The sequence below is a fragment of the Hippocampus bargibanti genome, linkage group LG16 (genome assembly GCF_051943395.1).
Source record: "Hippocampus bargibanti isolate YZ-2025 linkage group LG16, ASM5194339v1, whole genome shotgun sequence".
In the NCBI taxonomy this organism is placed as follows: domain Eukaryota; kingdom Metazoa; phylum Chordata; class Actinopteri; order Syngnathiformes; family Syngnathidae; genus Hippocampus; species Hippocampus bargibanti.
In genome coordinates, this window is record NC_142749.1 from 12,764,944 (window position 1) to 12,791,554 (window position 26,611).

At 40.3% G+C, this 26,611-nt stretch overlaps 1 protein-coding gene across 11 annotated transcripts in view; it reads right to left on the reverse strand.

Annotated features, from left to right (window-relative positions):
- Window positions 1-2,971: 2,971 nt before the first annotated feature.
- The window catches only part of LOC148886521 (neurexin-2-like), a 162,500-nt gene continuing 138,860 nt past the window's right edge, over window positions 2,972-26,611 (reverse strand). For 7 of the 11 annotated variants that reach the window (XM_089016455.1, XM_089016452.1, XM_089016449.1 and 4 more), the window contains 5 exons: window positions 19,263-19,434; window positions 16,515-16,604; window positions 13,647-13,975; window positions 10,474-10,558; window positions 2,972-6,094 (listed from right to left, as the gene is read on the reverse strand). In XM_089016455.1, the coding sequence (XP_088872581.1) occupies window positions 5,289-6,094; window positions 10,474-10,558; window positions 13,647-13,975; window positions 16,515-16,604; window positions 19,263-19,434 (1,482 nt within the window). In that variant the 3' untranslated portion in view covers window positions 2,972-5,288. The remainder of the gene's footprint in view (window positions 6,095-10,473; window positions 10,559-13,646; window positions 13,976-16,514; window positions 16,605-19,262; window positions 19,435-26,611) is intronic. The other 4 variants (XM_089016457.1, XM_089016458.1, XM_089016459.1 and 1 more) reach the window with 4 other exon arrangements.

Genomic DNA, 26,611 nt, shown 5'->3' on the forward strand with positions numbered 1-26,611 from the left:
CCGGTGAGTAATCGGCCAGAGATCTTCCCATGACGGCGATTGGTCAAAATAAATGACGTCACCAGGAGTAGCTTCCGCCTTCCATTTAAAATGGCCCAGCATCAATTTTATACGACTTTTTTTCCGGTACGGCTTTACAAGCTTTAGGGTTAATTGTGGCATACGGGCCCGCTCTGTTCTTTAAAACAGCTCACGGAGCACGTACAATATTGAGTTCGGTAATATTTGTTGCACTAACTCGAGCTTTTCACACTCAAATTAAAACGGATATAATTATCTAATTAAATAACTGCTTATTCCGTTAATTTTGGATATTAAAGAAATAGCAAAGTGAACAATTTCTCAAAATTTATGTATCATAATAATTTGCTGGGGTGGCCCCTCGTCGAGTGGTTAGCACGCTGACTTCACAGTGCAGAGGTCGTGCGTTCAAATCATGCTCCTGCCTCTCCGTGTGGAATTTGCATGTTCTACCCGGGCCCACGTGGGTTTTCTTCGGGTCCTCCGGTTTCCTCCCACCTTCCGAAAACATGCATTATAAGCTGATTGAACACTCCAAATTGCTTAAAGACGGCTGTGATCGGCTCCAGCATCCCCCGCAACCCTAATGAGGATTAAGCAGTCTGGAAAAGAGATGGATGGATGAATAATTTGCTGTTTGAAGTCCCTGTAAAGTGAAAATAAGATTTCCTAAATTTAACATCACGGAGAGCACCATTGCCCTGTCCACCAAATTAATTCACTGCGAGCATACTGCACTCCTTGATGTACCACCTTGACCTTGGGAAAGAAGGAATAAAAATAACAAAGTCAGGTGGAGTGAATAGGGAGGTTGATCCTGTACCGCAGTGTTCTTCTCAGCCAGGAATCGTCAGATGCTCAAAGTATAACGATAGACATTTCGATCGGAAGATCCATCGTTAAACTTTGATGCTAATCCTTAAAAATCAAGGATGTACTAACTTGTATTCATTATACAATTCTTTATCTTAACAGGGGGTCTTTACCTTACCAGGGGGTATTCAAACCGCATCGAAACCATCATTTCGTCTGAGTCCGCATTTTAGCCAAACAATAATTAAACCCGTTGAAGCCTGTGCATTTCAGAAAACGGGACAGATGAATTATTACAACAGTGTGGAGTACAGTCTCTAGGCATATATTTTCTCATGTCGTGTGTAATGTAAATGCGTCAGAATGCCACCGCACAGAAGACATTAACACAATCTATGATTCATCGACGAAAGTCATCATGTATTAATTCGTATTCTTACATAAGGCGCATTCTTTCTCAACTGCCCGTATAGACAAGGCTACTTCTTTATCTACGTGAATATATTTCGGCATAATGTTGAACTCGCTTCTCTTATCGCTCCTCATCGATTATTTCAAAAATACCCTCTCCCCACCAGACCCGACTGTGATGCCCATTTGTATTCTCAAGTCAAAACAACAACAAATAACCCCAAAACACTTCAATTCAGGGTAACTGTTGGACATCAGAGCCTAGACAAGCCGTGTCGCCTGAGGTGAAAAGAAAAATACTCTGGAAGGAAACGAGAGCAAAGAGCAAGCCTGTGATGATGAAATTCAACTGCAAGAAACATTTGTCATGCATACCGTGGTTTCCAACTTGTATGTAATACTGTTTTTGCGTGTAAAAACACGTTCTCCTTATAATAATACATTTCATTTATAAGCACCTTTCAAATCTCTCAAGGTCACTTTATAGTCACAGGATAAGTTTTTCTGTGGGCGAGCAGCAGCAGCCACACGCGCCAGCGTTCACTCAACCCGGAAGTAACTCAGATTGAAAGCTAGCGAGCTAACCAAGAGATAGCCAATAGTTAGCTAGCAAGATAGGTGGCCAGCCAGCTAGATATCTATATAGCTAATAGATAGCTAGCTAGATAGCCGGCCAGGGAGCTAGATAGCAAATAGCTTGCTAGCTATAATAGAGAGCTAGCCAGATACCCGGCCACTAATGTGTAAAACCACGGTGGTGTCAATTCAATGTACGGTATTTTCTGCAATATAAGGTGTACCTAAAATAAAGTATTTTTTTCAAAAGCTGACTATGTGCCTCATGTATGAAAAACGTTTTAAAACATGTCATTCATTGAAGGTGCCCCATATAATGCGGTGTACCTTCTGTATGGAAAATACAGTAAAGTCTCGTTATATCGATATCGGTTATATCGATAGTACTGCTTATTACGATACTATTTCTATGAACTCAAGGAGAAAATTACATGCCGCAGGATCGGATATATCGATAGTCCTGTTATATCGATATTTTTTCCGACTCCTGAGAATATCGATATCACGAGACTTTACTGTAGTTTTAAATATGTCATTTGTTGAAGGTACGCCATATATTCCAGAAAATACGGTATTTATTCCTCACCCCCCCCACCAAGACTAGTGCAACCTTTGAATAAAACTGCTGCTTTCTACTATCTTTGTGACTGCTTTATTTCCTGTATATGACAGCTGTCCATGTTACAGCTTCGACTGTTGTTAAAGCGCAATATAAATCAATCTGTATTGTATTATAAAATTCCTCATGACGTACTGTGAGCGTTCAGATGACTTGTGAATTGATTAAAACTGTAATTGCTTGACTTAATTCAATCACAAATGACACGTCTGACCTGAGCAATGAATTCAAACACTTAGCCCGATGCATTCATCCAACAAAAGTTTTGCCCAAGAAGCAGCACACAACACCAATGTGTACAAATTATATCATCAAGTGTATTATTAATATGATGCTGAATATTATTTTGTATCTTTATGCACGTCCTGTACACATATCGAGATCCATTTCACATGAACACCATACAATAGCAACGAGTGAGGGATGGAATATTTTCCCAGCGCAGAACAGCTCACGTTGAATGGCACTTTTCATGAAAATTACAAAATAAAACAAAACAGAGGATCACAGAGCATGAATAATAAGTCAACGTAGACAGAACCCAACAGAGGAAATGGCTTTATATAATGAGATCCATTGAGTAACAGATTCAGCACATATAAAATGCACAATGCAATCAAACAAAAACCTCAGTTTGTCCCATCTGCGTGTTTTCGCTGCTTAATCGGCGCCATGAATAATACAAGAACGCAAGATGTTTGCAGCTATCCGAAAAAGAGTGTGTGTGCTTTTTTTCCTTTTTGTCTCCAGTCAAAAGGCAATGTAAAATGGAAATGTGTTAGGAGGATCGGTGACAAGGTACATCGAAATATCAGAGAAATATCAATACAGTTCCACACATCATCAATTTTTCGTCTCATGGAATAGTCTTTAAGTCACTGATAGAAAAAGAAAAAAAACAATACATGTTTGTCAGCTTCACAAGGAATAGCTATGCCTTCACGATATGTTTACATTTCCTGTGTGCTTTTTGGATCATCCCGTCAGTTATTTTTTTCCCCCATGGAAGGTACAAGATGGACAGTGAGCTGGCTTCGTAGTAGTCCAAGAAGCAACGGTGGGGAAAAATGTTCTGTAGACCTCCAAGTTGGGTGTTTTTTTTTGGGGGGGGGGAACTCTGTGAGGGAGTTGGTGAGAAGGACAAGCATCCCCGATGCTGATTCCGCGATTGTGTGCTAGCCTCTATATATACATACAAGCAATGTTTACAGATAGACCTTCACTTGGTGTAGACAGAACTTTTCACATTTAACCCTATGTTGAATTCAACGCCACAGCGACCACAGAGAAATAAACGACTCCCTATCCGGTTCGCTGCACGGTGTTGAGCGAAATCCCCCTTTTTTTTAAAACATTCTGTATTTTTCATGAGGATCATCTCTTGCGGATAAGGGGGGAGGGCAGGCTGGGGAATGGTGAGGGGGAGGGCGGGCGTTCAAACCGTTTATTATGCAACATGGTTGAGAAGATGATGTCTTACAGAAATAAACATGTTTTTTTTGTTTGTTTTTTTGTGCATTTTGCTCATGTACCACAAAAACTCAACAACTGTGTCTGTTCTGCATTATAGGCAGGGGCTGGAGAAACGGAACACAACCTTTTCAGAGTTTAGAATATTATTTTTTTTTGTCTGTAGGAAAAATAGCCTAACTGACCGACTTAATTATTATTTATTTTTTTTTTTTTGGGGGGGGGGTCCTTTTTTTTAAGGTACATCCAATCCAATCGCCATGAATTATTTGAAGGCATACATATGAATTCAACCATTTTTTTCAGGCCCTGGCAAGGCTTCTGAAAAATTGCTTTGTCATTCTTACTCTCATAAAAAAACAAAACAAAACAAAACAAAACAAAAGAAATCAGGATTTCTATTGAAATAAATCTTCAAAAACCACTTGCGTAAACTTCTCGTATGCAAATCTAGATGAAAAGGTTTCTTCAGCCATCATCAGTACTTCTTTGAAGGGTGTCGGACATTTCGCTCCTCATCCGAAAAGATTCGTCAACGAACTAAAGTTGTGCTGGTAATTGTGCGTTAGGGTTATATATAGGGCCAGAGTCGATGGAACACTCCAGTTCTTTTTTTCCCCCCAACATTAAATAACTCAGTAGAGTGAACGCTGGCGCGAATGGCTGCCGCTGCTCCCCCGCACAAAAAAAAAAAATCCCGTGACTGTAGCGTGTCTTTGAGAGTTTTGAAAGGCGTTTAGAAATTAAGTGTATTATTATTATTATAACGGATTACAATCATTAATGTAAAATGGCTTCATGATTTGTGATTTTCCATCAACATGTGGCATTTTTGTGCGATGACAAACTTATTTCCTGGGCTCACTGTACTCCATCATTTCTCCTATTTTGTAGTTGTAGTCATCCTGGTTAATTTTGATATTTAAAACAGTTTGTAGGGATTTTCAGACAAGGAGCCATTTTAAGAGCATTTGTGTTCACGCTTCGCAGCCACTCTGTCATAATGGAGGACCCTGACACTTGAGACAGAGATTACAAAGAAGAAAACATTGAGGCATTTCAAACCACCCCGTGGTCCATTCACCGCATCATATCCGTGCGATATACAAAGCAACACTGGATAGGACTCTCCGGAGGTTGTTAATACTTACAAAAATGAAGCACTTACAGGAAGTGAATGATGGATGACAGCACTGTGGTAGCTGTTGCAACCGTGACAGGGGGGGGGGGGGGGGGGGGATGTTCGCGTTAACTGCAGTCCGCTTTTGACAGTTGTCTTTAGTTACTTGTGAAATGTCTGACTTCCAACCAGAATTTGAAACAAAAAAACACAAAAGAGTGGAGCACCCTCACATCCTCTCAGTCCTCACCCGCCTACTCATACGTAATATTCTTTGTCCTTGTTCTTTTTGCCCTTTGTGACAGATTTGGCCGCCGAAGCAGTCGCTGTGCTTTTGTCTTTAACCACGGCTCCGTTGCCTTCCGCCGCAAAATTGTTGGCAAAATTGTGGCCCTGGTCTGTCTGGTAGGAGCCCTCATCCCGGTTGCGGTACTTGTACATGGCATAGAGGAGGATTAGAATGCAGAGAGCAGCAGCAGCCACGATACCGACCACCATCCCCGTGGTGCTACTGGACTCCCTGATCACCTCCACGGCGCCCGGTTGGATCTTTTCATCGGAGGCGGTGGGGACGGCTGTGGGCACATGGGGAAAATTGGGGGGGTAAGTTAGTCCCGGTGTGTTTCGGGAGGATGGGGGAGCAGGGGGCAGAAGCACCTGGTCTCGGGTGTTCATTTTGCCCGCGGGGATGTGAATCTGGTCGGGGTTGGTGGTGGGAACATAAGGGGGTAAGGGGCGGGGTTTCTGAACTCCGCCCTCGCCGGCGGCGGGAGGTGGCGGAAGGACTGTCCTGTCAGTGACCAACGGGGAGTTGTTATTATTGTAAAAGTCCTCGTCATCCGATTCCGTCATCTCTCCGGAGCCAAAGGCCGAGACCTCCGCGGTGTCACCACAGTCCTCCTGGTCTGGGGGGCAGGAAGGGTGAGGGGGGACTATTACAGACTCTTTGGTGGTTTCGAGGGGGGACAAGAGGGTAGGGGGAGGAGGGATGACGGGGTAACGGGTGGCGATGGATGGGGGCTCAAGGGAATCCACTGTTATAATAGGCAACACTAATTCACCTCCTAAAAGGGAAACAAAAAAGGCGGGGAGGGGGGGGGGGATCCTAAATTAGAACAGCATTCAAATTCCACCTCAACAGTTACGCTCATTAGCATAGAGGCTGAATCTGCTCATTAAGTAAAATATCAGTCAAGAATAAATTACCATAAAGCAGCATATCACTTTTTAAAAATGTCTTTATAAGGATCATTTTCCACCACGACACGATTCAACTTGGACAAAATGAAACACCGCTTTGTGTGTCGAGTCACTGTGTGGTTGTGTAGCACAATGTTTTTCAACCTTTTTTTTGAGCAAAGATAGTTTTTTTTTTTTTACATTGGAAACTTTTTGCGGCACACAACAAACCAAAAACATTCTAAAATAACACTCTGAACAGTATATTTAACTGCAATATAATTTCTCAATGTATCGTGCATGTTAAGTTTCAAAAATCATAATTCGGGAGATTTTCGTGCTTGCGACCTATGTTGCGTGTTAAAATAATGTGTGTTAAAAAAGTGTAAATTAAGAGTAAATAAAACACAAAAAAATGTTTTCATTGATTATTTATACTGTGCATTAAATTAATATAAAAATGTATTTTGTTGTTTCTGTATTGCTTTATAAAGTGAGTATTGTGGTGAAAATCGGGACCAAATCGTAAGACTTATGGGTACGTTTTTTACATTGGAAGAATTTTGCGGCGCACCACAAGTCAAATGTGTCATAAAAATGACACTCTGAACAGTATATTTAATTGCAATATAATTTCTCAGTGTATTTATATTCAGTCAGTGTAAAAATACTCGGTAACTAGCTTTTTGGCGCTAACGTGCATGATTAAGTGGGAACGAAAAAAATCTGCTACGTGTTGCTACACGGACGAATATTGAGTTACCCTTCTAGTCTTTACAGCAGTGATGAGAATTACGGCTCTTTTTAAAGAGCCGGTTCTTTTAGCTGAGTGCACTAAAAAGATCTGTCTCTTTTGGCTCCAAAATGGCTCCTCGGCTTTTCTTTTTTTTTTTTTTTTGCTTAAATTAATTTGCTACCAAAACAAAAATAATGTAAAATGGTATGTAAAACGAATTATGAAAGCTACAAATATAAACTATATCATTTTTAAAATGTATGTGGCTATTTGTGTGACGTGTGTGAGTCTTCCAGCACGGATTTTGACCAATCACCTGCAGCTTTAAAAAATGGAGGGCAAGGGAGTCGACTCCTCTAAGTGGCTCTCTATTTAGATCCACTCTAGTCATTCCCTTCAAAGAGCTGACTCGAAGAGTTGGTTTGTTCACGAATGACACATAACTACTTTACAGCACGGACAACGGACAATGACATATTTGCAGAAAATGGTTCATAAATCGATGAGAAGGTTTCTTCAGCCGTCATCTGTACAAAAGTGAAGGTTTCGGACGTTTCGCCTCCTATCCAAGAGGCTTCGTCAGCGAACTAAAGTCTGACTGGTCGTATCGGCCCCATTTATATATCCCTAATGTCCAGACATGGTGGCGCCGGACACAGCTATGATAGGTCCCTACTCTCAGGTTGGGTCGGGTAATAGGCCAGTCGTTAGTCAGGAATGTAGGAACAATCAGTGGGGCCACAGGGAGGGGTCCCCTGCCCCCCCAACCTGAGAGTAGGGACCTATCATAGCTGTGTCCGGCGCCACCATGTCTGGACATTAGGGATATATAAATGGGGCCGATACGACCAGTCAGACTTTAGTTCGCTGACGAAGCCTCTTGGATAGGAGGCGAAACGTCCGAAACCTTCACTTTTGTACAGATGACGGCTGAAGAAACCTTCCCATCGATGGACCACTCCTGTACGACTGAGAGCTTACACAGACGTATGGTTCATAAATGTTTTATAAAATTAAAAATGTGTATAAAGTGACATTCACGGCACACTAGTGTGGTTGAAAATCACTGGTGTAGCGTACAATACTGCTGGGGGGGCTCACACGAGGGCAAATGAGATACAATAAACGATTTGATTGCTATGCATTTTCTATGGACATTTATGAGCTATCATTACATTAAAATTGCGAAGGTCATGTTAATTATTGAGGGCGTTTCAATATGGGAAGGGGCGCTTTAAAATGGCGGTACGAGCGGTGCCATAAACTCATGCTCGGGCCGCTATCATTTACTCCTAATGAGTCTATAACACCGCAGTTTGCTCTCTTGAGCATTTAGTAGGTTTCTACATGAAAAGTACCACAAGTAATTAGTAGAAGGCATTCGATTTTTATGATTGCAGTAGATATCAGTAATAGCGATACAAAAGAAAGAAAAGAATATAGCGCATATCGAAGCCTTTGCTATATTCAATGATCTTTTACGTACTCGGCTGATTTCCACTCATTTAAAAAAAAAATACTGGCCTGTATCTTCCGGGCGTGAAAGGATGATAATGAAAAATGTATACTGCATTTTCAACCCGGAAGATTTACATAATTTCTTGTAAAAACGTCTCAGAATAATGGCTGGTGTTGTATTTCTTCAACTGTAGTAAGTACCAGATATTTGTTTATATGCCACTTGGAACATGTAAGGTTTATTGATTAACTCATTCACTGCCAGATGATGTGGAAAAATGTGTCCACTACAGTGTCATTGTCATTAACACACAGCGGACAGACAGAATATTGAGTTTTAGGACTACATAAACATTCAATGCAACGTAAGCAACCTTGGACTGTCTTTTTTTCAGAATAAAATGGTTAATTCCTAAATTATAAGGGTTATATGAGCTTGAAATGAGGGTGGCTGTCCAAAATACAATGCAATACATACCTGTATTGCATTGCTTTAACAACAGCTGAAGCTGGAACAAACTGCTAACGTGGAAAAAATGGGAATGCTACCCCCTTGTGGAAGGGAAAAAACATTGCCAGTGGTCTGGCCAGCGTTTTATCGGCACCCAAGCAAGAAAAAAACAAAACCCGAACTAATTTGGGAATGGCGCTCTACGTCATATTTTCAAATCCCGAATAAATTCGGGAATGGCAGTGAAGGAGTTAATAGTTTCTTTGTGTCTTTTTTGTTCTCGCTTGCATAGGGCGATGTAGCGCAGAACCTGCTACGTGAATCCTCGCCGTCACTTATGATGGATGGATCCGCCCGGACGCCGTAGCCCGAGTAATGAAACAAGATTTAGCTGTGCAAAGTCATTAGCAAGACTCGAAGGGACATTCGAGGCACTTCCATCAGGTAGAGCATAAGTATGGCATCCATCAAGATGTAAGATGGACGCCGATGCCTCTGTTGAGGCCATCTGCACTTGGAAGACCAAGCAAGCTCACGTCTTACTTGAACTTGAGATGTCGCCTTTTCTCCGTCAAGTGGTTTTTTGTTGTTGTTTGTCTCGAGATTGAGGTCTTATTTTTACTTTAAATGAGACCTCTCGCTTCGATCGTGTCAGGTTCAACACTATCGTGCTGTTATAATGTCACACTATTTACAAAGCTGTAGTTGTTTTTTTAAGGGCCAATCTATTTGCTAAGGCGTTCATTTGCTCAATAGACAACACCCGGTGAGTAATTGAGTATTGATTAGAACACTTACAGTAAAAACAACCCTTTGAGATGAGGTTTTTGTACTTCTACAGATCTCTACTTTTTAAAACGAATGTATTAATGTGTTAACTCATTCACTGCCATTCAAGGGGCAGCATTTTCCATTTTTCTATATTAGCGCTTTGTTCCAGTTTCAACTGTTGTTAAAGCGCTATGTAAACCAATAAGTATGTACTACATTGTATTTTGGATAACTGCCCTCATTTCAAGCTCTTATAAGGCCAGACCCATATAATTTAGGAATTAACTCTTATTTTTCTGATGAAAAAAGAGAGTCTAAGGTTTCTTACACAACACTGAATGTTTATGTAGTACTAAAACTCAATATCCCGTGGGTCTTGAAATTCAAGTGACAATGACAAAAACCCTGGCACTGGAGTGGACACTTTTTTGCACAGACCTGTGAATAAGTTAATGTATTAATCTATTAATATATTAATATATTTATCTATACATATATTTATCAATTTATTTAAAAGTGTCTTTCAGAGTTTTGGAAGGCGCTTACAAATAAAATGTATTTATTTGTTTATTTATTCACTTTTATTCATTTATTTGATTTATGTATTTCATTATGTAATTATTTATTTATTTCTATTTTATTATTTATTTACTTATGGAATTAAGTATTTATTTATTCGTTTTTATGTATGTATGTGTGTATTTGTGTGTATGTATGTATTTGTGTGTATGTGTGTTTTCGTGTGTGTATTTGTGTGTATGTACGTACGTACGTATGTATGTATGTATGTATGTATGTATGTATGTATTTATTTATTTATTTATTTATTGGGCCAGAAAAAAACTCACCTGTTCCCGGTTCACACTCTTCCAGGTCTTCATCATCACTTGGACACTCGGCTGACGCCACCAGAATATCATCCGAGTTCTGCGGCTGTGCATGGTCGGGGGTTGCAGGGGGGAGAAAAAAAAAAATCAGATTTTACAAACACACCGTCCCTTTGCTCACTGCTCTATGAGCTTGTTTGCATGTGCTTTATGAAGACCAAACGTTGCAATGTGTTTCAGTGGGCCATTTCAGTGTTTGGTCCTCGGAGCTATGAAAGAACAAACGGAAAATATGCTCATATTCTGCTGCTTTTCATTCTTTGCCCCCTACCCCTCCATCCGTTGCAGAATTCTCCGTGTTTCTAAGGAAGTGCTGTAATGTTATTATTTTTATTATATATTTTTTCTGAAGAAGGTTAAAGGACAACCGACGTCTCCGGACAAGTTGTGTACATAATTTGTAAAATGGCTTCAAATGACTTCTACTGAGCGTATTTTACAAAGATTATATATAGCATATAGCTATATTTTACGTTTTAAGACTCGCGCTGAATATTCAGGAAGTCTTGTTTTTGAGTTGGTGACGAGTCCGTACGTGACATCACTAAAGGACCGCCCTTGCCCGTAAAAAAGAATCTTTGTAGCGGTCCTTCCATCACGTCAATGTATTTTGCTGTACTTGTGTTGTCTGGGGACCTTGTGTTGCACCCAAGAGCCGCCAAAAGAGGGCGTCCAAGATCCATATAAGGAATTTATCATCCTGTGTAAACGGAGGTGGCCACAGGAGGTCGCCATTTTGTGCATCTTTTTTTGGGTGAGAGATTTTCCCCTAATGTTGCCTCAAAATGGCACAAATAAATTCTTTAATCGATTGCAAACATGTATGCTTTCCTCTTCAGAACTATTTGAATCATATTCATAACTGGATGTGTAACAAGAAAGCATATTCTCCGAAAATGAAGCCATTGTTTTGATTCACTAGCAATGCAAGACGTTTTGGCGTGACGTCACGAACTGGGGGTGGGACTTTCTGAAAATGCCCAATTCGCAGCTCAATTTTTTGCAGATTTTGGACACTTTAAGTCATTTTTATTGGTGTTTTGCATTTGACTAAAAATATCATACTGCGTGTTTTGGGTATTTTAGATGCTATAAAACGTTTTTCTGGTGTCAGTTAGAAAACAAAAAAGTGACGTCGGTTGTCCTTTAAGCAAAGCAACCTCAGTGGAAACGTGAGCAGAATGGTAAACGGACGGTCCGCCTCGATGAATTGAAAATATATGGAGGGCCGCTCAAAGGTGAAGGGAAAGGAGACAAGGGAAATGCAAATGTAGGGCGAACCAGTATTACACCTTAAAAAATTGGCCCGTCCATTTTCTGGATTGTTTTGTCCTGATGTTTCCATGAACATTTGTTAATCATAGGGGATTTTTTTTCAGGAGCACTATTAATCCACTTATTTTTGCTGTTGAGCGATAGTGCTGATAAAACAGCGTGCATCAAAATAACTTATTGTAGCTCTGAAAAGTTAGAGGCCAAATTCAAGCTTTAACAGCAACTTTGGCCTCAAAACGCCTCAAGCGCTCATGTTCCATTGCAGGCGGCACAAAAGAAATGTAATCCTCCTGTGAGACTTAGACCCTGAAATTTTAATTAGTCATAATATTCAAGTCTCACAATAAGAAAGCAAATGTTTTTTTTTTAACTTGTCTTTCTCTCCAAACATTTCTCCCAATGTGCGGGATTGATTCCAAAACAACATGTCGCATTATGCGCTGCCTTTGTGATTATTCTTTTGAATTTCACAAAGCGCACTAACGTCGAGTGAACCTCCGAATACGCAGCATGAAAGGGGAGATCGAGATGGTTTTGTGACACATAGAATTTGAGTACAGTTTTCCCTTTCTGTACTGCAGTTCATTTAATATAGAGATTATTATATAGTCAAATACAATTAGATAAAAAAAAATCATGAACCCAGTACATTTGTGAGACAAAAAAGCTAAACATCGACCACTGTACTGCCCGACACTATTGTGCTATTGCTATCTGCCCAGTGCGAAGGCGCGGCAACAGAGTCAGCTCACAATTAGATTTTTGTCATTGTTAGAACTCTCAAAAGTTATATTGTAACATCGACAATGAAACTACTACATAAATATTGACGGTTTTTAATAATTGCAACATGATAGCGATCTTTTCCTTTCGGCTTTTCCCTTCAAGGGGTCGCCACAGCAAACCTCCATCTTTAGAGGTTTGACCCGCATATTTGTTTTGGCCAAGCTTTTACGTCGGATCCCCTTCCTGACACAACCCTCTGTATTCAACCGGGCTTGGAACCGGCACAAGAAGACTTATGTTCCTTTGTGGCTACAGAACAAGCAACGTGATAGCGATGATGTCAACAAATCAAGAAATGAAGTCCAAGATGGCGCCTGAGAAGGCAGCTGTCAGCAAGTGCTCTCACGAGCCGTGCTTTTTTGTTGTTTTTGTGTTGTTTTTGAGTTCTTTTGTGTGTTCTTTTGTCACTTTGTGTAATTGTACGTCATGTGGACCGGATGTGGATTGTTTTTCAGGATTTTTGGCCATGACATTCATCATGGAGGAGACTGTGCTAAGACTGCACCTTTTCGGCAGCACTTATAAGTCAGCACCGTGTTTGATGCTAATTTGAATGTGGGACAGTCGCGGTTTGGAATTGAAGCGGATTTACGTGGGACAGGAGATGTGAGTCAATTTCTTTTCATCAATAGATGCTACAGCATCGTGTTTGCTTTCAATATTTAGCTTGAAGGAGACATGCACATTACACCATGATGTCCCTGATCCACTGGTGAAAAGGACGCTTTGTTCCTCTCTTTCATCTAGAACTGGTTCAGACAACAAAGAGGGTGCAGAAAGTGCTTAAGATTAAATGACTGCATATTTTGTGTTGTGTCACATTATTTGTTATTTATTTTGTTGTTGTTTTGACTTCAAGATGGCGCCACAAGATGGCTACCTTTACAGCAGGTCCTGTATTTTGTTTTTCTACTTCTTCCTTTTCTTTCCTCTTACTTTGCAGCTGTGAAATGTAAATTTCTCCACTGCGAGACTACTAAAGGCCAATCCCATCCAATCCAACCCAAATGGGTGAAGTCGCCCTCTGGTGGCCAACGTATGAAAGCGTGTTTTTCGAATGTTGATTCTCTAACCTGAGAAATGCTGTCCCTCAAACTGGGTGACCGCTGCCTGCGAGTAGTGGTGGTCGCCATGGTGGTGGTGGTCTCCATGATGGTGGTGGACATGTCGGACACGGCTAACGGGGTTGCCGAGGTGGTATCGGTGGTCAGCACCGAGAGGGCGTCGCCCACTAGACGGAGGTTGCCTTCCACCTGTACGTTAGGGTCGTTCTCCGCCGCTAGCTTGAGCACCTGCAGCCCGTTGTAGTAGAGGCCGGAGATCTGACCTTGGAAGGGCCGACCTTTATCCTGGCCGCCGATTTTAATGGCGGCTTGGCTGTTAAAGATGGTCAGTTGTCTTCCTATAAACCAGGCAGAGAGAAATCGATAGAAAGGAGGATAGAGGGGGAAAAATGAAACGGACATGAAAAAGTCATGTGGGTGGCAAGGGAGTACAGTGCAACCATGTTGGTGTTAGTGATTTATTAAAAAAATAAAAATCAATTGTTTCAACGGCGGGGTAAGAGGTGGGCTAGGGAGGGGGGCGGGATTACACTTTAAACATGCAGAAAATGGCAGTGAACATATTTAGGTCCCTATTTATGTATTTTACATCATTCAATTAGATTTCTTATGTTCGAAAGGGATGGATGTTTAAACTTTTGAAAGGTAAGATTAAACTGGCTTCAGTGCGATGGGGAAGATGTGGCGAAAAACTAAAAAACAAAATGGCGGCCCAACTCCATTGACAAGTGAATTCTACAGCCATTAAAACTCAAAACGAGTTGTCTTCCAGTCCAACGGTCTTAACTCCTGCGAGGGACAATGTCTCGTAACAGCGCCCGCTGACAGCAGTTAGGCTGATAAGCGAACATCAGCGAGAGGACTGCAGTAACGGGGTGGTGGGGGTGGGGGGTTCAGGAGGATACTTATTAGCAAAGTTGCTAACAGTGATCCGTTTCAGCAGCCTGTCAGGCCTCTTTTGTCAAGAATTGGGAGTGAAGCTCGGTGGGGGGCGGTGGGCTGTTACATGGTCATTGTCGTACACAGAAGAAGCCAACAACAGAGCGCCGCTGGGGATAAAGGAGGGGGAGGGCGCTTCACATCGAGAGGTTTAGCTAACATTGGTTTAAGGGGCGGGGAAGGGAAGTGGGGCACGTTTAGTTCATATTTTACTGGCGCTAGTCAAAGTGCAGCACACTTCGCGGTGAGAAAAAGCAATTCATTACACACATTTACACATCTAGTTAAGACGAAGGAATGTTCGGGCCACACCCAGAAGATAAGTCATGAGAATGAAGTTGTAGCGCTACTCGAAAATAATTTCATGTTCCACCAAAACGGAATATCGGGATTGCTTATTAAATAGTATGAGAATGAAGTCAGCGTTTTAATTGATTGCCAAAACTGACAGACTGTACATTGTGCACAAGCGGACATAATGATTTTTTTTGCTTTTAACTCATTCACTGCCAGATGATGTGCAAAAATGTGTCCACTCAACTGCCAGGGTTTTTGTCACTGTCACTCAAATTCCAGGACCCACAGACTATTGAGTTTTAATACTACCTAAACATTTAATGCAGTGTAAGAAACCTTAGACACTCTTCTTTCATCAGAAAAAAAAGAGTTAATTGCTAAATTATATAGATCTGGAGTTATCTGAGCTTGAAATGGGGGCAGCTGTACAAAATTCAATACAATAGATACATGTTGATTTATATCGCGCTTTAACAACAGCTGATGCTGGAAGAAAGCGCTAACATGAACAAAAAGGCAATTGCTGCCCCCTTGTGGAAAGGAAAAAAAACATTGCCAGAGGTCTGACCAGTGCTTTATCGGCACACCCCTGCAAGAAACATGCATACGTATTGATTTATATAGCGCTTTAACAACAGCTGAAGCTGTAACAAAGCGCTAACATGAACAAAAAGGCAAATGTTGCCCCTTTGTGGAAGGGAGAAAACATTGCCAGAGGTCTGACCAGCGCTTTATCGAAAAACCAAAATCTGAACAAATTCGGGAATGGCGCTTCACGTCATGCTTTTCAATTCCTGAATTAATTTGGGAATGACAGTGAAATGAGTTAATTTCGACTGCCTGAACAAACCTTCCAACTTTACGCTGGAAAAATGGCAGCCATTTGTTCAGTTGTAACTTTTTCTTGTCAAATTGCGACTCTATTCTCATTACTCTTTTTAATTTCGACATCCGGTCATTTAGAAAAAAATTGCCCGTGTTATTCTTGAGCAATTAGAGCCGTTTTATTGTAACCTTTGAGAATTAACAGCGCAATAATGACTTTTCTTTGTGCCGCGAAGATGTTCTAGTATCCTTTCAACTTTTTTTTTTCCCTTTGTGACTTGACAATGACAAGTTAGTTACTGTCATATTTCCAAATGGATCTTGTAATTTTGGTTTTATTCTTATCATTCTACGACTTCCTTCTCATTTCCTCTCCTGGTTGAATTTTTTTAATATGTTTATCGGCGTGGCCCCGACACTCCCTCGTAAGTTAATGGCAGTGGTTAAGAGGGACGATGGGAGGGCTGGGTATGAATTATGTATTTTTAGTTCATTGGTTTAATATCAGTTTAAGGGTGCAGCTGGTCCACAAGGTGCAAAGGTGACAAGGTAGAAACGCTTAAAAAAATGAATGATTATATTTTTTTTAATTTAAAATCATATATACTTTTTTTTAATATGTGCTGAGTTTGTGCTTGTCACAATTGGCAGACAATGTGTGGTCCAATTCAATGGAGTAATTGTAACAAAACCCCTTGTCACAATTGCCTTGTGGCACTGCACTTTTCTTGGGGGAGGGGAAGGAGGTAGGGGTCAGTTAATCACGAGTTAGTTACAAAGATTAATTAACCAATCAGTTCTTTTCTTTGTTTTTACCTTTATCGAGTAGCCACTCGTCAACTACCCGACCGAGTCTGTACGGGATTCTTTGCCTAGCAATAGCCAGTCGCTCATTATCATAGTGTCCTTCAGAGAATTTGGAGAGACAGGTTAAAGGTTAACGTCTGCAAGCTGAAAGATCACAATGGTTAGAAACAGAGTTATGACGGCTAACACCTTTAACAACCTGGTTAGCATCTGAATCTTTATGGAGGGTTATTTGATTTTTTTTAAAGACAGTTAGAGAAGTCATGTTTAGGCTATTTATAGCTACACTAGTTAGTATTGTTTAGCTATTTTAAGCACAGGAAAAAAAGTTGAGTAAAAAAACACACAAAAACATGGTTAATACAGTTAGCAGCATGAAAAGTCAGACATATTAAAAGAAGCATTTACACACACACAGAGAATTCACATTTAGACAGTCGGATGTGAGATCATTGTCATTGGTGATGAATTTAGTAGGAAAATCAATCAAAAATGTAAAAGTGTAAGTATTTTGGAATCTAAGCAGAATACTTTCTGGTAATGCTTTGACAACAGTTTACAATTGGAATAATATTTTTATTTTGCAAAATGTCATTTTTGAAAAACAGTGGCAGGAAAAAAGTTATTGGATGTGAAATCCTACTAAATTCATATGATAAAATAAAATCCCTCATGTTATAAATTGTGATGATCATGTGTTAATATTGGAATAACCAATGTTACAGCTTCAGAATATGAACATGGAAGAACAATAGTCAAATAGTTGATTCATTATCGTCCAAAAAAAAACAAAAAAAACATGAGAACACTTTATTAAGTTTGTTATCAAGGAAAAACGGATCAAATTGATTTTCGTCAAAAATATAACATTCCTTTTACATAATACATAAACGGCAATTGATTTATTCTTAAGGCGAGTCAATTCTTGTGGAGCAAAAGTACACACCAGAGGAACTGTGAGTCTTTAAAAAAAATCCAAACAAATTTAGATTATGGAAATATGAACCTATCCATGCATAAATAAAGATACCATCGATATTAGGTAAACAAACCAAAATAAGCGGCGGGCTGGTGTCGACGACATCAACGGGATTAGGGGATAACATGAAATAGGCGGCGCCACAAATGATTTTGCTTTCAATCTTTCTTATGCGGCCAAAAAAAAAAGTCAAATCATATACAAAGAAATCCATGATGGCAAAAAAATGGCAGCAGAGAGTGTAAACACGTGCACGAGTGATTTTAAACAAGGGCTTGCACGTAGTTTCACCCGCAGCTGGAAACAGAGGGGGGGAACTTCCTCCCGCCGCACCTGCTCCGAAAAGGGTCGATTGGGGCCAGAGCAGGTTAAAGAGCAGCCGGCCGTGATTACATGAAAGCAGTTTGCGTTTCCCTTTTCAATCTGCATGCAAATTAGGCGTGCAAGTACACAGGCCGGTGAGCCTTAATCCCTTATGGGGTTTAAAACGAGGTTTCGATTTATTTATCTGCAGGTTTATTACCCTTCATATGCATGTCGCTGTTGAGTGAATAATAGGGTCGATAAACAAGGTTTTCTTTCAGCCGTCATCTGTACTTCTTTAAAGGTGTTGGACGTTTTGTTCCTCATCCAAAAAGCTTCGTCAGCGCATTAAAGTTGTGCTGGTAACTCAGAGCAGTGCCAGACCTCTGCTTTGATAGGTCCGTGCTCTAAGGTTGGGGGGAGCAGTTTACTACTCCCTAAACCTAACCTGCTGACTTCTTTTCAGACAGTACGGATTACCTCTGATGTTCTATGCCTGGCTCTGATTGCCCAATTAGCCCTGGTATCACCACATCAGCATGACTAAGCCTACGTGGTAATAATCGAAGAAGTCTGTTCTACACAATGCCTACTTAAGCACTGTCTGTTCTAGGCTTAGTCATGCCGACGAGGTGATACGAGTGCTAAGGGGCAATCAGAGTCGAGCATAGAACATTATTAGACAGGAAAAAAAAGCATTTAGATTATCTTCAGGGAATAGTCTACTGCCTCCCAACCTTAGAGCAGGGACCTATGAGAGGCTGGCACCGCCACCTCTGTCCAGGGCCACAGTTACCAGCACAACTTTTAGTTCGCTGACGAAGCTCTTCGGATGAGAAGCGAAGCCTCTAACACCTTCAAAAAAGTACAGATGACAGCTGAAGAAACCTTTTCATCGATGGACCACTCCTGTATGACTGAGAGCCTACACAAATGAATAAGAGGGTGTCATGCCACTCCTCATATTATTTATTTCCGGCAGATTCTTTCACGAGAGTATCAATCGATGCTTTTGTGTTCAAAAGACAGCCGACGTCGACGGCGTTTGCTGCGCCTCATTAGGTAGTTTATGCTGCCAAACGCGCAACTTGAGCTTGCGCACGAGTCATCTTCCACCAAAAGGGTTTTTAGAAGATGGGGCGAGGAGAAAATAGAGCCTTTGAATGTGCGGCTCGCGAGCGCGTTTGCTTATCAGCGGCGGCGGATTGCGGCAATGACAGGTTCTGATGAAAGCCGTTTAACGGCGTGATGTACTTAGGCGGACAGCTTATGGCGAGTGTATCAGTGTCCGATGGCGAGATTGTCCATTTCGACTCGAAAGGTCCACTACGGACGTGCATGGGTGTCAAGTTAATGGAATGATGCACGAGTGCGAGAACCGACTTCCAACCTGCAATCATTCGCTGAGTGATCTGGAGGCAAACATGCAACGGACTGGCCTCGGTTTACCGGGCAGCGGCTGTCGTTCGTCTTACCTGGAGGGTAGCGCTCAATGACCGGATAGTTGTCCACCTGGAGCGTGGCATTGCCACCGCTGCGTGTGAAGCGTACGACGTGGTACTTGCCGTCGTTCACCATGACGGCCGGTTCGTCGATGGTGATGTCATCCGTCCCCACGTTGAAGATGACGCCGATTTTGCCTTGGCTCTGCGGGTGACATAACGTGAATAACCAGACCGCCGCTGTGCAAGGAGTTGAAATGATCAACGTGGGCTGCGTGTGTGAACTAGGTAGGACTGAATTGTGCGGTTCTGGCATGAACTGTTTTTTACCATTTATTTACCGTATTTTCCGGTGTATAAAGCAGACCCAAAAGCCTTCATTTTCTTCAAAAGATGATCCTGCGCCTTATATGGCAGTGCGCCTTATTTGTGAAGTAACTTTTTTTCATTCATTGAAGGTGCGCCTCATACTCCGGTCTACTTTATATATGGAAAAAGTTGTGAAAATACACCGTTCTTTGGGGGTGCGCCTTATACTCTGATGCACCTTATACACTGGAAAATATGTCATTTATTTATATTTATTTATTTATTGTTATTTCTTAATTATTATTCAGATAGTATTTATTTTGGTGTGTATGTATGTACTATTTATCTATTGATGTATTTATTGATCTATTTACAATAATAATACATTTTATTTCTCAGCACCTTTCAAAATTCTGAAGGACATTTTACTGTCATGGAATAAGAACATTTATTTATTTATTTACTTTATTGTGACTATTGTCCTTGGGTTTTGAAAGGCACTTGTGAATAAAATGTATTATCACATATGTATGTATGTATGTATGTATGTATGTATGTATGTATATTTATTTGTGTATGTATTTATTTGTGTATGTATTTATTTATCTATTTTTATTATAACTAGTGCCCTTGAGGGGTTTTAAAGGCACATATGAATAAAATGTATTCTCACGTATTTATTTATTTATTTATTTATGCGTGTGTATATATGTACTATCTATTTATGTATCTATTTTTTATTGTGACAGGTGTCCTTGAGAGTTTTGAAAGGCACTAAATAAATACTAATACATTTTATTTATTTTTTGCTTGATTTGTCATGGGCGTGGCTAAAACAGTACTGACATAACTTGCCCCTCCTTATATGAATGAATTGTAAAAAAAAAATGGCTTTGGCTGCGACGAGGGATCTTGAAACCAAACCCAAGTTAGGGGCGGAAAAAAACGAATCATTTGTGACACGGCCGGTATGTTAAACTCTTTCTTTAGGGTTCAGCATCACTTCCTCACGGCCGCTAGCTGAGGTTGCCTGACGTGGATCGCTGCTGACACAATCCTGCTGTTCTTGCTTTGCTTGATCAACTACCCCCCACAACCCCCCTCCGGCCCCCAACCTCTGTTTTCTTTCCTCTGTCTGCTACCGTCAACCTTCCGCAAAGGTCAAAGCTGCTTCCCAAGATATCCTTTGGGGGGCACTGGTAGCAAACGGTCTGCGTGTCTGTGTCTGGTGCACCCCTTGACTGCCATGCAAGGTCAAACAATTGATAGCAGTGCGAGAAACTGCACGCTAATAAACAAACGAGGAACCGGTTGCAAAATATGCCCTAATTAGTCATACAGGAGCTGCATACAAACAAAAACCAAACATCATTTTACAAATATGCTAATTTCTTCATCATGGTTGGGATTCGATGAAAAATATGGAGATGATTGCAGTGGTGCGGAAAATATTCGTCTGACACATACAGAGATGCTATATCATTTCGCACCTTGGGGTTGTATATAACAAAAATTCAAAGGGGGTATATTTTGTTGCACATAAAACAATGCAGTGGTTCGCTAACGTTTCATGAGAGTGAATCTCTGACAGGCGGTGGTGACGTGACGATAATAAGAATGTCAGTCGCATGTCGCGCACGTGATTAATAATCATTACAATCAGGAAGTCGAATCCCGCATATGCCTTTTGTCTCACAAGGCAGGGTGGGATAAGATATGCAGCGGCTGCGGGGCTTTCTTTCGACGCCGGCTGCAGTATGGCATCGTCAAACGAGACAGAGGAAGTGCAGACAAATTGGGTGGGTGTAGCGTTGCTTTGAAAACAAAATGCGCTTGTCCTCGGTAGCACGTGAAGACGACAATATTTGCTTGAAAGACAAGGTATACATAGCTTAAAACACCGCATACTGCTTCATATTTTGGGATGTGCAGCTTTGCTATCACGTCCTCTCGCTTCCTCCCAAGCTTATTCGGTGATTTGTGCCATATTAGATCATCTCCCCCCTCCCTCACACTTTGGAAAATTGAATGACTGGCTGAATATGTCGACAGAAATATGACTCTTCTTGCCTCCAAGGTGGCTGCCGCTCCTACCGGGGTTGTGGTGTGATGTAAAAGCTGTCTTAAAGCTTTGCCCGTCCTCTAATCATATGTAAAATCCTTCTGGAATCCTTTCGGATGGGAAACAATTATTCATGCTGATGGGGTTGGTGTGACGTTGAAAAGTGTAAAATGTTTTTCAGAAACCTCCAACAGGCCGCAGTGGATATTTAAAGCGTCAAATGCCAAGTTTAGTCGAAGGACACTTAATGCGAGGCAGAGAGAGAGAGAGAGAGAGAGAGAGAGAGAGAGAGAGAGAGAGAGAGAGAGAGAGAGAGAGAGAGAGAGATGCAGTCTGAGAGGCCGCCGTTATCTGACATTAACATCAGGAAGTAAGATTAACTCATTCACTGCCAGATGATTTGCACAAATGTGTCCACTCCAGTGCCAGGGTTTTCGTCATTGTCACTCAAATTGGAGGACCCACAGAATGGTGAGTTTTAGGACTACGTATATATCCAATGCAGCGTAAGAAACCTTAGACTTTCTTCTTTCATCAGGAAAAAAAAAGAGTTAATTCCTAAATCATATGGGCCTGGGGTTATATGAGCTTCAAATGAGGGCGGTTGTCCAAAATATAATGCAATCCTTACATATTGGTTTATATAGCGCTTGAACAGCAGCTGAAGCTGGAACAAAGCGCTAAAATGGGAAAAAAGGAAATGCTGTCCCCTTGTGGAAAAGAAAAAAACATTGCCAGAGGCCATGGCCAGCGCTTTTTCGGCACCCAAGCATGAAACAACAAAACCCGAACAAATTCGGGAATGGTAGTGAATGAGTTAAATATTTTTGAAATGTGCTCAATGGAAAGAATAGATGCTATCACTTCCCTAAAAAAATCAAAATCAAGAGTTCATTTATTTATGTATTGATGTATTTATTTATTTATTTATGTTTTTATTTATCTATGTATTCACTCACTTATTTATTTATTTATTTATTTATGTATTTATTTATTCATGCATTTATTTATTTATGCATTTAATTATTTATTTATTTATGTATTCATGTATTTATATGTTTTTATATTTATTCACTCATTTATTTATGTTTTACTATTTACTATTTACTTTGTACTATTTACTATTTATTATTTACAGTAAAGTCTCGTTATATCGATATTCAAGGGAGTCCGAAAAAATATCGATATAACCGGGACTATCGATATATCCGACCCTGTTTGCATGTAATTTTCTCCGTGCGTGCATAGAAATAGTATCGATATAACCGGGACTATCGATATATCCGATATCGATATAACGAGACTTTACTGTATTATTTATTATTTATGAGTTATTTTTTATTATTCATGTTTTTATGTACCTATGCATTCACTCACTTGTTCATTTATTTATTTATTTATTTATTTATTGTTCCCCATTTTCTTTGGTTCATAATTTGGCTTTTATCTTTGCCATCAAGACTATTTTGCCTATAACGATAAACAAGATTGAAATGTTAATTAGTTACTTCAAAAAATTGCCCGTACAGTCAATATAGTTATTACTCTGGCGACATTTTGTTTGATATCAGTTTGTCGAGCCCTCACGGGAAGACATGAAAAGTCCAATTTGAATGCTCACGCCACGCATACGCAATGAAATATGAACTTACTATGTGTATCGAATCGACTTACTAATTTTGTGTTCGAGTCAATCTAAAACCCCCGCATGGCCATCGCTGGGGAATAATGAGCTACTATATTCCTACATTATCATCACAAAAGCGAAACAATACCATGCAAAGAAAACAACTAGGAATTAACAACTAATGTACGGATAATTACAAGTGTGTGTTGCTTTTTTTCTAATTGTGAACGAGTTTGCAAAACTACCATATAACGATAAAATCACAGTCGCAAAAACAATAACTTGTCCATTCAAACTTCTCTCCTCGCATAACCATGTGCGAAGACGAAGAAAAACGAGATTGCTTCACTGACCCGGAATAGTTGACAGCTGATCTTAGTTTAGCTGGAACAGCATTGATTTGCCCAACATCAGCCTCAAGGCGAAATAGCAGTTCGCATGATGTGAGTCGGCCGCAATTAGTGGCCTGCAACGGGGTAATTTCCGACTCAGATCGCCTGTTTAACTCATTCACTGCCAGATGTGCAAAATGCGTACACTCCAATGCCAGGGTTTTTTTTATTGTCATTCAAATTCCAGGACCCACAAAAAAGTTTTAGGACTACATAAACATTCAATAAAGCGTTAGAAACCATTGTTGCTCTTCTTTCATTAGAAAAAAATAGTTAATATCTAAGTTATATGGGCCTGGAGTTATCTGAGCTTGAAATGGGGGTGACGGTACAAAATACAATTTAATACATACAAATTGATTTATATAGTGCTTTAACAACAGCTGAAGCTGGAACACGTAAAAAAGGGACATGCTGCGGCCTGTGGAAGGGTAAACATTGCCAAAGGTCTGGCCAGCGCTTTATCGGCACCCAAGCAAGAAAAAAACAAAACTCCGACAAATTCGGGAATGGCGCTCTACCATATATTTTCAATTCCCGAATAAATTCCGTGAATGGCAGTGAATGAGTTAATGAATAGCTAGTTTCAAATTTGAAGTAAAAAATAATGACTGCTATTGTGTTTTACATGGGACAATTCGGAACTTTAGCTAGGACATTAGCAAGCATCAAGGAATATCACAAGTTTGATTTAGCGTACGCGGGCCGAATAAAATGATGCGGAGGGCCAGATTTGGCCCCCTGGCCTTGACTTTTACACCTGACATGGGGGCGGCTGTAAAAATAGAATACAATACAATACACATTGATTTATAGAGCTTTAACAACAGTTGAAGCTGAAGCAAAGCACTAACATGGACATAAGGCAAATGCTGCCCCCTTGTGGGAGGGAAAAACATTTCCAGAGGTCTGACCAGTGCTTTATCAGCACCTCCTCGCAATAAAAACCAAATTCGGGAATGGCGCTCCACGTCATATTTTCAATTCCCAAATAAATTCGGGAATGGCATTAAAAGAGTTAAAATAGGTGGGGGCGGATTAAGTAGCATGTCGTATGGTACCATGTCCTAAAATAAAACAAATATAGTTGTCAAGGAATTAATCAGCCTGTGGAAACGGGCTGATTAATTCCTTACACGGAGCTTTGTCGCCATCTTCTGCCTCTTTTTGGTGCTACACGAAGTTTTCAGACTAAACAAAGTACAGCAAAATGCATTGACGTGATGGAAGAACTGCTATATTGTGTCCTTTTTTAGTCAGGGGCGTTCCTTCAGTGACGTAACGTGAGGACTCGTCACCAACTCAAAAACAAGACTTACGGAAATTTCAGCGCAAGTCTTAAAACGTAAAATATAGCTATATGCTGTGAAATCTTTGTAAAATACCCTCAGTACAAATCATTTGAAGCCATTTTAGAAATGATGGACACAACTCGTCCGAAGACGTCGGTTGTCCATTAAATCTACCCCATAATAACATCTCCTATGTGAGAGTAGATTGCCCAAGGCTTTTTTTTTTACTTTTTCGCTTGACTCAGTGAGATTAGAAAACAAGCGCCCAATGGACCTTTCAAGTGCTAGCAAAGCAAAAACGACCGCACTCTTATCCGAGGCGACTCAAAGAGAGGTTTTTGTCACTGACATTCATTTGCTCTTCTTTCTCTTCAAGAATCGACTCGGAACGAGCCTACAGGAGGTTTGACATGAAACGGTTTGTTTCTAAAATGCACTCAACTTCCATCACCTTGCCTGCAGCAAGCATATTGGGTTGGTGTCGATATGAGGTAAGGTCCACAGTGCGGACGATTTAACTGACAGGAATACTTTTTTTCAAGAATGAAAAAGGCTTTTTGAAGGCTGGTAACCCTTTTTCTTTGTTCCTATTCAAAGCCAAATGTGAATCTGCATCAATGGTGGGTGCCGTTCACCGAGGTTTGATCTCTTGAAATCCCAACGGAACAGAAAAATATTGCTTCATTTTCAATGTATCATCGTCTCATGCGGCAGACAAGGGAGGCTTGGTAAATAAAAGCAACTTAGTGTTTCTTTTTATCCCAACTGTGACTGAAGAAAGCTAATTTGCCAAAAATGAATGAAATTTACTTCACAAAATTCCACACGGACATTTCAGTCACTCCACAGTGATTAAGGTAGTCTTAACTGAACTATCGCGGCTTGGAATTGAAGCGGATTTACATGGCTTCACAATCTCTTTTCGTCAATGGATGCTACAGCTCCGTGGTTGCGTTCAAAATTTAGCTTGTAGCTGACGTGCACATTTCACGATGATGTCTCTGATCCACTGGTGAAAAGGACACTTTGATCCTCTCTTCTTTCATCTAGAACTGCTTCATACAATAAGAGGGTGCAGAGAGTGCTCAAGATTGAATGACTGTCTATGACTTTTGTGTTGTTTTGTTAGATTTCTTATTTCATCTTTTTTCATTTTTTCTTTTTTTTTTTTGTTATTTTGACTTCAAGATGGCACCTTTACAGTAGCTCCTCTATTTTGTTTTTCTACTTCTTCCTTTCCTTTTCTCTTACTTTCATCACTTTTCATCACCACTGCGAGACTAATCAAGGCTAATCCTATCCAATCATATCCAATATGATAAACTGGCCACTGCAGCACCTGCTGACAGTGAAAAGGCTTAACTTCATTAAAAATAAATAAATAAATGGACCAAAGTTATTTAATTGGAAGAAGATCCCTTGAGGATCACCTCCTTCCTTTAATGCAAGAGTCAGGGAAGGACACATTGCTTAATGAGGAATAAAAAAAAATGATTGCATTATGAAACAACACAATTGGGGTTTTCTCTCTCTTTCACATTATATGCTTTAAAAAAAAAAATAAAAGTTGAGATATCCAACAGAATAGTTTTTTGTAGTTTGAGTTACTTTAATTTTTAAAATTTTTTTTTCCACTAAAACAATTTCATTGTTTCATTACTTTTTCTTCATTGTAATAACCTTGAATTGTCCTAAATACA